The sequence below is a fragment of the Anolis sagrei genome, chromosome Y (genome assembly GCF_037176765.1).
Source record: "Anolis sagrei isolate rAnoSag1 chromosome Y, rAnoSag1.mat, whole genome shotgun sequence".
NCBI lineage: Eukaryota > Metazoa > Chordata > Lepidosauria > Squamata > Dactyloidae > Anolis > Anolis sagrei.
Window position 1 is genome coordinate 13599129 of NC_090035.1, and position 15492 is coordinate 13614620.

Sequence of the window (15492 nt, forward strand, 5' to 3'; positions counted from 1 at the left end):
AACCATTGAGAAAGTTAGATGGTGTTTTTATTTTTAAAGTACATCTCTTTTTCGATTTCAGGAGTGTTTCTGGTGTTGTTTCTGTCTGCTTCACATCCGCTTTGCTCTTCAGTTAGTCTCAAAACCATATAAAGGCACATTTCTCCTTCGGGACTATGAGCATCTAACAGTCTGAAATGACATAGAAGAATAACTTAAACAACATCACTATTATTACTTTTACTACTAGTATATATTTATACAGATCTTCTCAAAACCCACCAGTATTCAAATTTGGGCATATCGGGTATGCATGCCATGTTTGGCCCAGATCCATCATTGTTTGGATTCATAGTGTGCTCTGGATGTAGGTGAACTGCAACTCCCATAAATCTCTCCAAAGACCTCCAGATCCATCATTGTTTGGGTTCCCCTCAAACCCCTACAGTAGGTTCAGTTGGTCATGAGAGTTCTGCGTGCCAAGTTTGGTCCAGGTCCATCGTTAGTGGGGGTCACAGTTTCTCTGGTTGTAAGTGAACTACATCTCCCAAAACTCAAGGTTAATCTCTCCCAAACTTCTCAAGTAATGAAATTTCAGCGTACAATGTATGTGTGCCAAATGTAGTCCAGATCCATCAGTGTTTGGGTTCACAACGCTCGCTGGATGTAGGTGAATTACAACTCCCCCAAATCAAGGTGAATTTCTCCCAAATACTGCCAGTATTTTTTGCTGGTTGTGGGGGCTCTGTGTGCCAAGTTTGGTCCAATTCCATCTTTGGTGGAGTTCAGAGTGCTCATTGATTGTAGGTGAACTATAAATCCCAGCAACTACAACTCCCAAATGATAAAATCAATCCCTCCCAACCCCAACAGTATTCAAATGTCGGGGATGTTTTGAATGTGTTTTTCCTGCTTCTTGGCAGGGTTGGACTGGATGGCCCACGAGGTCTCTTCCAACTCTAGGGGTCTATGATTCTCTGACCTTCATAACTCCTCAACAGATGGCAGTACTGGTATGCGGTAGGTTTTGGCTTGTTCAGTAGACCCTCCTCCACAGTTCCATTTTGGCGGGAAGCATTGAATGGTTGTGTTGTTAAAGTGCAAAGTATGGTTCATTTTGTTTTATCTGCCTAAGGGAAGGATCCTACACTTCTCCTTGTTGACTTTCATTGTGTTGGTTTTGTCCAATCCGCTTTCTAATCTGCAGACGTCCTTTTGTATCCTAATCCTGTCTTCTGGAATATTGGCCCTCCCTCCCCATTTGGTCCCATCTGCAATCTGATGGCAGTCGGGAGGAACGTGGGCAGGATTGTGGCAGAAGAGGAGATTTCAGTTCCTCTCCATAAGAGGCTGAGACCTCATGTGAGGTTTGAACTGCGTCGGAGGGGAATGCCGTTGCGTCTCGTGCTCCAGATTTGCAAAATAACTTCCCACTGGAGCCCGGAGGCGAGTGCAGTGGAAGCTTATCTCTACTTCTCACTGTCTTGAAACCAAATGCCATTGGTCTCAAAGGAGCTCAAAAGTCCAAATTATTATTATTATTAGTAGTAGTAGTAGTAGTAGTATTGGTAGTATTTGTGTTCATATTAGTAGTATTCATCTATGGCAGGCATCCTCAGAGATTGTGAGGTCTGTTGGAAACTAGGCAAGTGGGGTTTATATATCTGTGGAATAATGTCCAGGATGGGAGAAAGAACTCTTTGTCTGCTGGAGGCAAGTGTGAATGTTGCAAATAGCCACCTTGATTAGCATTGAATGGCCTTGCAGCTTCAAGGTCTGGCTGCTTCCTTCCTGGGGGAATCCTTTGTTGGGAGGTGTTAGCTAGCCCTGATTGAATCATGTCAGGAATTACCCTGTTTTTTGAGTGCTGCTCTTTATTTACTGTCTTGATTTTAGAGTTTTTATTTATTTATTTATTTATTTATTTATTTATTTATTTATTATATTCTTAGCCTAAAGGGGACTCAGAGCAGCTTACAATATATATATATACATGCAATATATTATACTATTTTAAATACTGGTAGCCAGATTTCATTAATTTTCATAGTTTGAACTCTTGTCTGCTTGAGACAAGTGTGAATGTTGCAACTGACCACCTTGATTAGCATTTAATGTCTACTCAGCAATCAGCCAGTCTTTGAAGCTACAAGGCCATCCAGTGCTAATCAAGCTGGCCAATTGCAGCATTCACACTTGCCTCAAGTAGACAAGAGTTCTTTCTCCTGTCCTGGACATTATTCCACAGATATATAAACCTCACTTACCTAGTTTCCAACAGACCTCACAACTGGGTTGTTGTAGGTTTTTTCGGGCTATATGGCCATGTACTAGACTAGAGGCATTCTCTCCTGACGTTTCGCCTGCATCTATGGCAAGCATCCTCAGAGGTAGTGAGGTCTGTTGGGGTTTATATATCTGTGGAATGACCAGGGTGGGACAAAGGACTTTTGTCTGCTGGAGCTAGGTGTGAATGTTTCAACTGACCACAATTTCAACAGAAAGGAGGAAACCATGAAAATGAACAAAATCTGACTACCAGTATTAAAAAAACTCTAAAATTAGAACAGTACAACAACAGAGAGGAAACAAACAAGGATATCTAATCACCTCTCAACAAAAGATTGCTCCAGGCACCGCCAGGCAATCAAATGCTAATCAAGGTGGTCAGTTGAAACATTCACACCTATCTCCAGCAGACAAGAGTCCTTTTTTTCACCCTGGTCATTCCACAGATATATAAATCCCTTTTTCCAAGTTCCAACAGACCTCACTACCTCTGAGGATGCTTGCCATAGATGCAGGCGAAATGTCAGGAGAGAATGCCTCTAGACCATGGCCATACAGCCCGAAAAAACTGACAACAACCCACTTATTTTTATTATTGTTGTTTTTGTTGTTATTATCATCATGATCATTAATATCCAGATGCATCTTTCCAGTCATCCCAATGTTGTGAGAGAATGCTTCTGGAACATAGCCAGACAGCCCAAAAAACTCACAGCAACCCAGTGATTACGGCCATGAAAAGCTTCAACAACACATTATTATTATTATCATTATCATTATTATTATTATTATTATTATTATTATTATTATTATCCAGATGCATCTTACCAGTCATCCCTCTCTCTGGGCTCCTTCCTCTTAATGATTCCGGGTCCCCATCCCTTTCAGGACTGTCTTCTGGAATTCCTCCGGCATTTCCTGCAAAATCGAGGAAAGATCTGCCAATAAGACCCCCCCGTATCCGCAGAACTAGGGCTTTGTTTATCCACATACAGAATGGGTTCCTCTAGTCCAGGCATTGGTAGGCCCTCCAATGTGACTCTGATATTCTTAGTCTGGAGGTCCTCCAAATGTTGCGGGGTTGAGCCAACTGTGTGATGCTGCAGCTCAAAAGGCCAACATGATTCTAGGCAAACATCAATTGGAGTCCAGACAAAGCATGGGCAAACTTTGGCCCTCCAGGTGTTTTGGACTTCAACTCCCACAATTCCTAACAGCCTTCCGGCTGTTAGGAATTGTGGGAGTTGAAGTCCAAAATACCTGGAGGGCCAAAGTTTGCCCATGCCCGGTCTAGATTGAGGGAAGACGTAGCCCTTCTCCCTTTTGCCTTGGCCAGACTGCACCTGCATTGCAAAACGAGGTTGGTTTGCATGGCCTTTAGGGGTCCCTTTGTGGAACGTACCCTCTGGAAAATCTTTTGCCCCGGGAATCTTGCAGTGACGTTTTTGTGCATGGCTTGGGACCCTCCGAGTTTGCAGTGGATGTAGCCATAGAGGTTTGCCGCTTGGAGACAGATGCCAGCCGTGACCAGCGCCTGCCAAAGAAAAAGGACTTTTTTCAGTCCCAAATCTAGCAAATCCTCTTGGAAAAGTGGCTGAAAACAATTGAGCAAACTCCAAATTAAAAAATCCCAGTGTTGCTGCAGCCTTTAACATGGAATCGAAGTGCTGCAATCGTGCAGTGTGGACAAACACCCTAAGAAAGGGGTCCCATCCTTACCAGCCATTTGAGTTTCAAGGAGAACAAAGTGCTGAAGAAGAAGAGAGTCCATATAATGGGGCAGATAATTAACCCCAGCCAAAATATCCGGGCTTCGGCTTCGGTCGGGGCAGTGGCAGAAGGGACCTGTAATTGGAAATAAGACGAAAACAAGTGGCTTTAATCCCAGGAGTCTTCAAAGTTCAGGGTTTGGATCTCAGCAAGCCTCCCCAGAATGAAAATTGCCACGAAAATCTAATTTTTTAGACTCAACACAAAACAATCGTTTTTGAGTATTGGATGAAGATGACAAGAGTTTGACTTTTATCTTGCCCATTGAATGGGACCTTAGGCACACTCTCTCAGCCTCAGTACATTTATATTTATTATAATCATCATCATAATCTGTATTTTACCTGTGTATATTTGTCATATATATTTTAATAGTGTTTTGTTTTATCTCGCTGTTTGAACCTTGTTGTACTCTGTCTTGAGCCAAAAGGAGAGGCAGGCAATACATTATTATTATTATTATTATTATTATTATTATTATCATTCATAATATCATAAGCAATCCTTTATGACTGAATATGATGACAAGATGACAACTGGAAAAGCTGACATGATATGAGGATTTAAAGATCGAACGGCAAAGACGCTGGCACAAGCTAGTCAAGGTGGTCCCAGTGGTGATCAGCACACTGGGTGCAGTGCCTAAAGACCTTGGCCTGCACTTAAACACAATCGGCCCTAACAAAATTACCATCTGCCAGCTGCAAAAGGCCACCTTACTGGGATCGGCACGCATTAGTTGCCGATACATTGCACAGTCCTAGACACTGGATTGAGGCTGTTGTCAGCAAAAATATCTTTGCAAGAAAATGGAAATGAGAATTCACCAGAAGTGGGAACTACCCAATTCTAGAATTTGAATTCAAAGAGAGTGGAATCATTTCCTCAAGTGGAGGCGACAAACTTCCTTAAAATTTTGTTGTTGCGTGCATCTGAAAACAAGCTAAACCAAACATGAGATATTCATCCCAAATCTATTCTTTGAACCAAGGATTTGTATGGGGCCATTTAGACTAGGATGCCTATCATCCCCTTGGCTGTGATGACTGTGCCTGATGGGAGTTGTAGTCCATCACATTGGAGCACTATACATTCATTCTTTAAAAAGTGGGTGCTAGAAACAATATCATACAAAAGCTGACTGGCACAACCTGGGGATCACAACCAGACACAGTGAAGACATCTGCCCTTGCGCTATGCTACTCTGCTGCTGAGTATGCATGCCCAGTGTGGAACACATCTCACCACGCTAAAACAGTAGATGTGGCTTTTAATGAGACATGCCGCATTATCATGGGGTTTCTGCGCCCTACACCACTGGAGAAATTTCACTGTTTAGCTGGTATTGCACCACCTGACATCCGCCGGGAAGTTGCAGCCAATGGTGAAAGGACCAAGGCAGAGACATCTCCAGCTCATCCCCTGTTTGGGTATCAGCCAGCATGTCAATGACTTAAATCAAGAAATAGTTTTCTAAGATCTACATAGACACGTGCTGGAACACCTCAACAAGCGAGAGTCCAAAAGTGGCAGGATCAAACCCAGAACATCAACCAATGGCTGATACCAAATGAGAGACTCCTTCCTGGGCACACAGAAGACTGGGCAACTTGGAAGGCGCTGAACAGACTGCGCTCTGGTACCACGAGATGCAGAGCCAACCTTAGGAAATGGGGCTACAAAGTGGAATCCACGACATGCGAGTGTGGAGAAGAGCAAACCACTGACCACCTGCTGCAATGCAACCTGAGCCCTGTGACATGCACAATGGAGGACCTTCTTGCGGCAATATCGGAGGCACTCCAAGTGGCCAGATACTGGTCAAAGGACATTTAATCAACTACCAAGCTTGCAAATTTTGTTTTGTGTCTGTTTGTTTTTGTTCTGTTAGAAATGTAATACAATCGTCTGGTTGCCCCTGACACGATAAATAAATAATAAATAGTTAGATAGTGATGTCTTCCTACAGGAAACCAGCTTGAACTAGATGACCTCTGGGGTTCCCTCCCAAATCACTGCAAAAATGTACCTTCTTGGCTTCATAAACCCAGTGGCTCTTTCCATCTTCATCAATCTGGTTCCACCAACGCAAGCCCACCAGAAGCCGGCCAGTGACGTTCTCATAGGAAAAGGAAAGGGGGAAAAAACATCTCTTTATTTGGATAGATAGAAATACAAAGGTATATAAATAATGTATATAATAATATAAATGATGTATATAAATAATAGATGTGTTAAAATAAAAGAAGACTTGGATAGAGGTAGAAATGGAGAGAGAAAGAGCAATCAAAGGATAAAAAGATAGATAAATAGAGATGAGTTGATGAATGGATAGAGTGTGTGCATCAGACAGGATGGATGAATGAGTAGATAGGTAGATAGATAGGGCAGCATACAAGATGAATGGATGGATGGGGATACATGAGAGAGAGAAGGAGAGGGAAACTGACAGAGCCAGAGAGAGAGAGAGAAGGCAGACAGGATGAATGGATAGATAGATGATAGATAGATAGATAGATAGATAGATAGATAGATAGATAGATAGATAGATAGCAGATGGATGGATGGTTGGACAGACAGATGGACAAATAGAAATAGAGCAGGAAGACAGGATGGACAAATGGACGGATAGATAGACAGATAACAAAGCAGGCAATTTGAATACATAGATGGGCAGACGGATGGGCAGATTGACAGATAGGTGAGATAGAAAGACAGGATGGATGGATGGATGGCTAGATATGAGAGAGAGAACAGAACAGGCAAGATGAATGGAGAGATGGATGAACAGACAGGAAGGCAAGATAGGTGGATGGATGGATGGATAGATAGATGCAGATGACAGGTGAATGAATGGATAAATGATAGATAGATGATAGATAGATAGATAGATAGATAGATAGATGATAGATAGATAGATAGATGATAGATAGATAGATAGATAGATAGATAGATAGATCAATATAGACAGAGCAAGCAGACAGGATAGATGGTTGGGTGATAGGTAGGTAGGTAGGTGGGTAGAGGTGGCAGAATGAATGGTGGAATTATAGATCAGGAAGGTAGGATGGATAGATAGACAAACAGACAGATAGAGCAGGAACAAACAAAGGTTGGATGGGTGGGTGGATGGATGGTAGGTAAGAGATAGATAGATAGATAGATAGATAGATAGATAGATAGATAGATCAAGCAGAACTAGATAGAGCAAGCAGACAGGATGGATGGATGGGTGATGGGTAAGTAGGTAGATAGGTAGGTACATAACGCCAACAGTTTGAATGGAAGGATAGATCAGGCATGTAGGATGAATAGATAGATAGACAGACGGACGGACGGACAGACAGACAGACAGACAGATAGAGCAGGAAGACATGAAGGATGGATGGGTGGGTGGATGGTAAATAGATAGATAGATAGATAGATAGATAGATAGATAGATAGATCAATCAGAGCTAGATAGGTAGAGCAAGTAGACAGGATGGATGGATGGGTGATAGGTAGGTAGGTAGGTAGGTAGGTAGGTAGGTAGGTAGGAAGGAAGGAAGGTAGGGCCGGCAGATTGAATGGATGGATAGATAGATCAAACATGTAGGATGGATGAATGGATGGATGGATGGATGGATGGATGGATAGAGAGATAGATAGATAGATAGATAGATAGATAGATAGAGCAGGAAGACATGAAGGAAGAAAGGATGGATGGATGATAGATAGATAGATAGATAGATAGATAGATAGATAGATAGATACATACATACATACATACATACATACATAGAGACAGCAGAGGAAAGGTGGATGAATGGATGATAGATAGATAGATAGATAGATAGATAGATAGATAGATAGATAGATAGATCCAGCTGGCAGACAGGATGGACGGACAGATGGATGGATGGATGGATGGATGGATGGATGGACGGACAGTCAGACAGATAGAATAGACAGAGTTTTTCCACCCCGTCCAGATCCAGGAGAGGGAGATGCCGACCCATTTCAGGTGCAACACCGAAGGAGACCCTTCATACCTTGACCGACCAGAAGTCGAAGGAGAGGAGGATGAGGATGAGTACGAAGCAAGCGATGAAGCTCTTGCTGAACCAGTCACAGAGCAAATAAGTCACGATGGCACTGACCCGGAAGAAAAGGTGGAAGAAGGTGGCCAGCGGGTGCCTAGGAAGACGGCAGAAGGTGAGAAGTGGCCTTAAAGGACCCTCCCTCCTCCGTCCATTGGTCCCAATAAGGGCCAGCTCTGACCGACAGCAATTTGCATTCATAGGAACATAAACATACACTTTTCTCTTAACATCTGTCCAATCGGATTAATCATCATCATTTATACAGCACTTAAAATAATGGTTTAAACCTCCTGCTGCAAATATAGTGGGTCCATCAGGTAATCATAATTTAAAGTCCTGCTTTTATCATAGGCTTTGCAAACTGTTTCCCTATCGATCCTTTATGAATAAATTATCATAAATTATCATCTAAGGCAGGCATGGGCAAACTTTGGCCCTCCAGGTGTTTTGGACTTCAACTCCCACAATTCCTAACAGCCGGTAGGCTGTTAGGAATTGTGGGAGTTGAAGTCCAAAACACCTGGAGGGCCCAAGTTTGCCCCTGCCTGATTTAAGACATTGCTTCTACCTGATTTTGGCTTTGCTCAATGCCAGCTCCTCTTCGCTTCCAAAGTCAAGGGAGACATCTTCGGTGTCGTCTGTCAAAGTCTGAAAAATGCACCAAAATAAGAGGGGAAATACCCTCTGATCGTCCCAAATTCAGCATGGAAAACTCCCATTAACCCCACTTTTCCAGGCCCCAATTTTTTTTCTCTTATTCTCCCCCTTTAGGTTGAGTTTACTCCCATTGCTAAAAATGGAGTTGCTGGGATTTATAGTTCACCTACAATCAAAGAACATCCTGAACTCCACCAATGATGGAATTGAACCAAACTCGGCACACTGAACTCCCAAAACCAACAGAAAATGCTGGAAGAGTTTGGTGGACATTGGCCTTCAGTTTTGGAGTTGTAGTTCACCTACATCCAGAGAGCATGGTGGACTCAAAGAACGATGAATCTGGTCAAACTTGGCATGAATACTCAACATGCTGAAATGGGAACAATGGTGAAGTTTGGGGTAAATAGACCTTGACATTTGGGAGTTGTAGTTGCTGGGATTTATAGTTCACCTACAATCAAAGAGCATTCTGAATTCCACCAACAATCGAACTAACCAAACTCGGCACACAGAACTCCCATGACCAACAGAAAACACTATAAGGGTTTGGTGGGCATTGACCTTGAGTTTTGGAATTGTAGTTCACCTATGTTCAGAGAGAAAAGTGGACTCAAACAATAATGAATCCGGATCAAACTTGGCACGAATACTCAATATGCCCAAATGTGAACAAAGGTGGAGTTTGGGAAAAAATAGACCTTGACATTTGGGAGTTGTGGTTGCTGGGATTTATAGTTCACTTACAATCAAAGAGCATTCTGAACTCCCACCAATGATAGAATTGAACTAAACTTGACACACAGATCTCCCATGACCAACAGAAAATACTGGAGGGATTTGGGTGATTTAACAGTAATGGGAGATGTAGTTCACCTACATCCATAGAGCACTGTGAACCCAAACAACGATGCCAAAGCGGTTCCTAAAACCATCAGAAATATGTGTTTTCTGGTGGTCTTTGGTGACCCCTCTGAAAGCCACTCATAACTCGACCGCTAGGTTGAGCAACACTGCTTCATTGGATTGCAATTCCCAACATCCTCCACCGCATAATAACCAGGATGCTGGGAAATGCAGTCTACCCTATGTTTCCTTTTCTGTATGCTTTCTATCTTGCTTGGATCTCTTTCCCAAATCCATCTCTTTAACGGTGTCGCAATCCCCTTGGATTAATTGGAATTTGGGTATTTTCCACTCATTTTTCACAATCAGTTGGACATTTTGCACATGGAGCCTCCCTCCTTCATTTCAGGGGGAATCTTTTCCCAGTTATAAATACTTATCAATGCACTTTGGCACAATTTTAATTGCCACGTTTCAGTGATCTAGACCCCTGGGAGATGTGGTTTCCCCATTAGCTTTTCTGAGTGGAGTTTTGGAGCCAATATATTAACTCATTGCGGTGCTGGATAATTTAGGACCTTTCTCTTCATTATCCATAGAGGGGAAACACCACATTGATTCTATTTCCCTTCCCATATTATCTCCTTCCTTCTTCTATCTCTTACATCCCATAATGCAGCGTTTCTCAAACTGGGGGTTGGGACCGCTGGGGGGGGGGGGGGTCAGGAGGGGGTTTCAGAGGGGTTGCAAAAGACCATCAGAAAAAAAGTATTGTTTTCTGATGCTCATGGGGATTCTGTGTGGGAAATTTGGCCCAATTCTATCATTGGTGAGGTTCAGAATGCTCTTTAAGTGTAGGTGAACTATAAATCCCAGCAACTACAACTCCCAGATGTCAAGGTCTATTTTCCCTAAGCTTCTTAATTGTTCACATTTGGGCATATTGAGTATTCGTGCCAAGTTTAGCCCAGATCCATCATTGTTTGAGTCCACAGTGCTCCCTGGATGTAGGTGAACTACAACTCCAAAACTCAAGGTCAATGCCCATTAAATCCTTTCAGTATTTTCTGTTGGTCATGGGAGTTCTGTGTGCCAAGTTTGTCCCAATTCTATTGTTGGTGGAGTTCAGGGTGCTCTTTGACTGTAGGTGAACTATAAATCCCAGCAACTACAACTCCCAGATGTCAAAGTCTATTTTCCCCAAAAGCCATCAGTGTTCACATTTGGGCATATTGATTAGTCATACCAAGTTTGGCCCAGATCCATCATTGTTTGAGTCCACAGTGCTCTCTAGATGTAGGTGAACTACAACTCCAAAACTCAAGGTCAATGCCCACCAAACCCTTCCAGTATTTTCTTTTGGTCATGGGAGTTCTGTGTGCCAAGTTTGCCCCAGTTCTATTGTTGGTGGAGTTCAGGATGTTGGTGGAGTTCAGGATGCCCATCATGGTTTGAGTCCACAGTGCTCTCTGGATGTAGGTGAACTACAACACCCAAACTCAAGATCAATGCCCATCAGACGCTTCCAATATTTTCTGTTGTTCATGGGAGTCCTGTGTGCCAAGATTGATTCAATCCCATTGTTGGTGGAGTTCAGAATGCTCTTTGATTGTAGGTGAACTATAAATCCCAGCAACTACAACTCCCAAATGACAAAAATCAATCCTTTCCCAACCCCACCAGTATTCAAATTTGGGTGTATCGGGTATTTGAAAGAAAATGCATCCTACATATCAGATATTTACATTATGATCCATAATAGTAGCAGTGAAAATAATTTCATGGTTGGGAGTCACCACAACATGGAGTTGCAGCATTAGGAAGGTTGAGAAACACGGCCATAATGCCTTTAATCCCATTACCCCCCTCCCTTCACTTCTGGATTAATAGACCACCTCAACATTAAAAATGCCACATTTTACAGGATCCCGTTGCATCTTTAAATATATCTATAGCAAACATCCTTGTTGGAAACCCATGAAAACAATGCTACAGATCAGATTTTGGGGTGTCCGGAGGTGAAGATATGGGGTTCCCCCCATAATGAAACATTTCTTAATCCACCTCCCTTTTAAAATTCTCTCAAATTCCCCTTTTAAGGTCTTACCTGCTTCATCATCTCTTCTCTGCGGAAGTGATGCTGCGGTGGGTTTCCTGCATCCTTCCTCCCGTTGCCATGGAGACCGAGGTCCTGCAGGACCGATTCAATAGGGAGGGAACGCTGGTTGCCGAGAAGGGGAAAATATATCATCATCAATACTATTATTCCCCTGCTTTCGTCTCTGGATCGAGGTCCATAGTGGCTCACAACCTTAAAAACAATGCCATTTCAAATATGCAATATACAAATATTAGAATTACAGCTCACAAATTGCTGCTAACCATAATAAACCGTTCAAATAAGAGATGCATTTCGAGAACTCCCAATTTCCCAAATCCCACCTTAAGGGAATAATGGGAGTTGTAGTCCAAAAAAACCAGGAATATTATGAGCACAACTTGCATAGCTATCCAGGATGGCATCTACACTGCAGAATTAATGCAGATTCAAACTACCTTAACTGCCATGGCTCAATACTATGCAATCCTGGGAGTTGTAATGCGATACTCTTGGGCAGAGATGACATTGTAAAACTACAAATCCCAGGATTTTCATCACATTGAGTCATGGCTACTAAAGTGGTACTAAACTGGATTAATTCCACAGTGTGGATGCAGCCAGAGAAAAGCAAATGTTCCTTCCAAAACAACATATCCAAGGGTTTCCATCGCACTGAGCCACAGTTGCTAAAGTGATACCAAAACGCATTAATTCCACAGTGTGGATGCACCCAGAGAAGAGTAATGTTCCCCTCAAAACTACAAATCCCAGGGTTTCCATCGCTTTGAGCCACGGCTGCTAAAGTGGTACCAAACTGCATTAATTCCACAGTGTGGATGCACCTAGAGAAGAGTAAATGTTTTCCCCAAAACAACAAATCCAAGGGTTTCCATTACCTTGAGCCACAGCTGGTAAAGTGTTACCAAACCGCATTAATTCCACAGTATGGATGCACCCAGATAAGAGTAAATGCCCCCCCCCCCCCCAAAAAGCCCTACAAATCCCAGGGTTTCCATTGCATTAAGCCATAGCTGCTAAGTGGTACCAAACCGCATCCATTTCACAGTGTGGATGTACCTAGAGAAATGTCCCGTCCCCTCCAAAAAAACCTACAAATCCCAAGGTTTCCATCGCATTGAGCCACGGCTGCTAAAGTGGTACCAAACTGCATTAATTCCACAGTGTGGATGCAGCCAGAGAAGAGTAAATGTTCCTTCCAAAATAACGAATCCAAGGGTTTCCATTGCATTGAGCCATGGCTGCTAAAGTGGCACCAAACTGAATTAATTCCGCAGTGTGGATGCACCCAGAGAAGAGTAAATGTTCCCCCCAAAACAATATATCCAAGGGTTTCCATCGCATTGAGCCACGGCTGCTAAACTGGTACCAAACCACATTAATTCCACAGTGTGGATACACCCAGAGAAAAGCCCCCCCCCCCAAAAAAAACCTACAAATCCCAGGTTTTTCATTGCATTGAGCCACAGCTGCTAAAGTGATTCCAAACTGCATTAATTCCACAGTGTGGATGCACCCAGAGAAGAGTAGATGTCCCCACCCCCACCACCCAAAAATACAAATCCAAGGGTTTCCAAAGGATGGAGTCATTGCTGCTAAAGTGATACCGAACTGCATTCATTCCACAGTGTAGATGCAACCCAAAGCCATCCTGATTCAAAAGTGAAACTGGAAGGGAGCATTTGGTGTTGATCCAAAACAAGGGCTCCAAACTCGAACCACACCTGGCCAAGCCAAGGAAACAGTAAAACAAACAAAAGTGGGGATTAAGCCAAGTGTTTCAAGGAAGTCATGTGATTTCAAGGCATCGAATTATGGGCTTTTGTTTGGGCTGCAAACTCTGACACCCAAACGGCGTCTTGAAACGTTGAACGGTGCCAAACAGGCCTCCGCGAAACTCAAGCCAATTCAACGGGAAGAGTGTAAACAACAGTCATGCCAACTCATGTTCACAGTGGTGTTTAGTGTTTGTTCTGGGCTTACTGGTTTTAATGGTTTCCTGTTGGGATGCAAGGACGGAAGCCTTAGAAGATCTGGGTTTGAATCCTGGCTCGTCCAAAGCAGGAGTCACAGAATCTCAGCTTCAGATGAATGACAAGGAGGAAAACTGGACAAAACTATCGCAATAAAGATACAGAAAAGGAAAGAGGAGCAAAACATTGACAGAAAGCAAGGGAAAGGTACCCCGAAAGTTTCCATTTTTTGGACTACAATGCCCATGATCCATCTCAAAGAATACCACAGATTGAAAACATTAGATCTCTTGTGTCTAGTCCTACCATAACATTGATTTATTTGGGGTAAAAAATATTTAAAAATATGGCTGGGCTTCCCTATAGATCAGGCATGGGTAAACCCAGGCCCGGGGGCCGGATGCAGCCCCTTGGGATCTTTTCTCAGGTCCTCCTCTATCTCACCATCCTGTCCTTTCTTCTTTCTCTCCTTCCCTCCCTCCATCCCTTCCACCCTTTTGTCCTTCCTTCCTTCTCTTTTTCCTTCCTCCTTCCCTCTCTTCCTTCCTCCCTCCCTCCCTTCCCTTTTGTCTTTCCTTCCTTCTATCTTTCCTTCTTCCTTATCTCCCTTTCCTCCCTCTTTCTCCTTCCATCTTTCCCTTCCACTCTTTCATCCTTCCTTCCTTCCCTCTTTCCTCCCTCTCTCCCTCATTCTCATTCCTTACTTCCCTTTTGTTTTCCTTTCCTTCTCTCTTTCCTTTATCCTTTACTTCTTTCATTCCTTCCATCCATCCTTCTAGTTTTCTCTTCATCTCTTCCTTCCTTCTCTTTTTCCTTCCCCCTTCCCTTCCACCCTTTCTTCCTTCCTTCCATTTTGTCTTTCCTTCTCTGTTTTGTCCCTCCTTCCCTCTCTCTCTTTCTCCTTTCATCCTTCCTTCTTCTCTTTCCTTTCTCCTTACCTCACACTTTTTCCATCCCTTCCACACTTTCATCCTTCTTCCTTCTCTCTTTCCTTCCTCCTTCCTTCTCTTTCTCCTTCCACCCTTCCCTTCCACCCTTTCATTCTTCCTTCCTTCCCTCTTTCCTCCCTCTCTCCCTCTTTCCTTACCTACTTCCCTTTTGTCTTCCTTTTCTTCTCTCTTTCCATTATCCTTTCCTTCATTTATTCTTTCCATCCATCCTTCCAGCCTTCTCTTCATCTCTTCCTTCCTTCCTCTCTTTTTCCTTCCATCCTTCCCTTTCACCCTTCCTTATCTTTAGTCTTTCCTTCCCTCTTTCTTCCCTCCTTCCCCCTCCCTCTTTCTCCTTCCATCCTTCCCTTCCTCCCTTTCATCCTTCCTCCCTTCTCTCTTTCCTTCCTCCTTCCTTTCCTTCCACCCTTCCCTTCTACCTTTTCATCATTCCTTTCCTCTTTCCTTCCTGCTTCTCTCTCCTCCCTCCCTCCCTCCCTCCCTCCCTCTTTCATTCCTCCTTCCTTTCCTCCCTTCCATCCTTCCCTTCCTCCCTTTCATCCTTCCTTCCTCCTCTCTTTCCTTCCTCCTTTCCTTCCTTCCTTCCATCACTGGGCAGCCAGTCCTCCTAGCAGGGAATACTAGCATGCAACCCTCAAGTTAAAAAGTTTGCCCACGCTCGCTATAGAGTCACATCTCCATTTGAAGAAGGAAATCGCAATCATGACTCCTGAAACTCACATATATGGATGTATACATATGTGTGTGTGTGTGGACTCTTTCACTTCATCTTTTTTGTGCAGCCAATCGGACGTTGCTTTGATCACTTGGGATTGATCTTTCTGGAG

The 15492-nt window shown here is 43.2% G+C and overlaps 1 protein-coding gene across 1 annotated transcript; it reads right to left on the reverse strand.

Annotated features, from left to right (window-relative positions):
* Positions 1 to 5: 5 nt before the first annotated feature.
* LOC132782095 (Golgi apparatus membrane protein TVP23 homolog A) lies at positions 6 to 11827 on the reverse strand. The gene is made up of 8 exons (XM_060786767.2): positions 11731 to 11827; positions 8689 to 8768; positions 8070 to 8214; positions 6068 to 6157; positions 3988 to 4113; positions 3671 to 3802; positions 3097 to 3186; positions 6 to 171 (listed from the first exon to the last, which is right to left on the reverse strand). Exons 1-7 carry the CDS (start codon positions 11740 to 11742, stop codon positions 3127 to 3129), a joined length of 645 nt encoding a protein of 214 aa, XP_060642750.2. The 5' UTR covers positions 11743 to 11827; the 3' UTR covers positions 6 to 171; positions 3097 to 3126.
* Between the last annotated feature and the right edge of the window lie 3665 nt (positions 11828 to 15492).

Bases quoted from the DNA above. Each gene is read 5' to 3' on its own strand.
- LOC132782095 (XM_060786767.2), bottom strand. The intron at 6,158-8,069 runs GTATGAAGGGTC...TTTTCCTATGAG, and splicing joins TCGACTTCTGGTCGGTCAAG to AACGTCACTGGCCGGCTTCT. The intron at 4,114-6,067 runs GTACATTTTTGC...TTCCAATTACAG, and splicing joins GGGTTTATGAAGCCAAGAAG to GTCCCTTCTGCCACTGCCCC.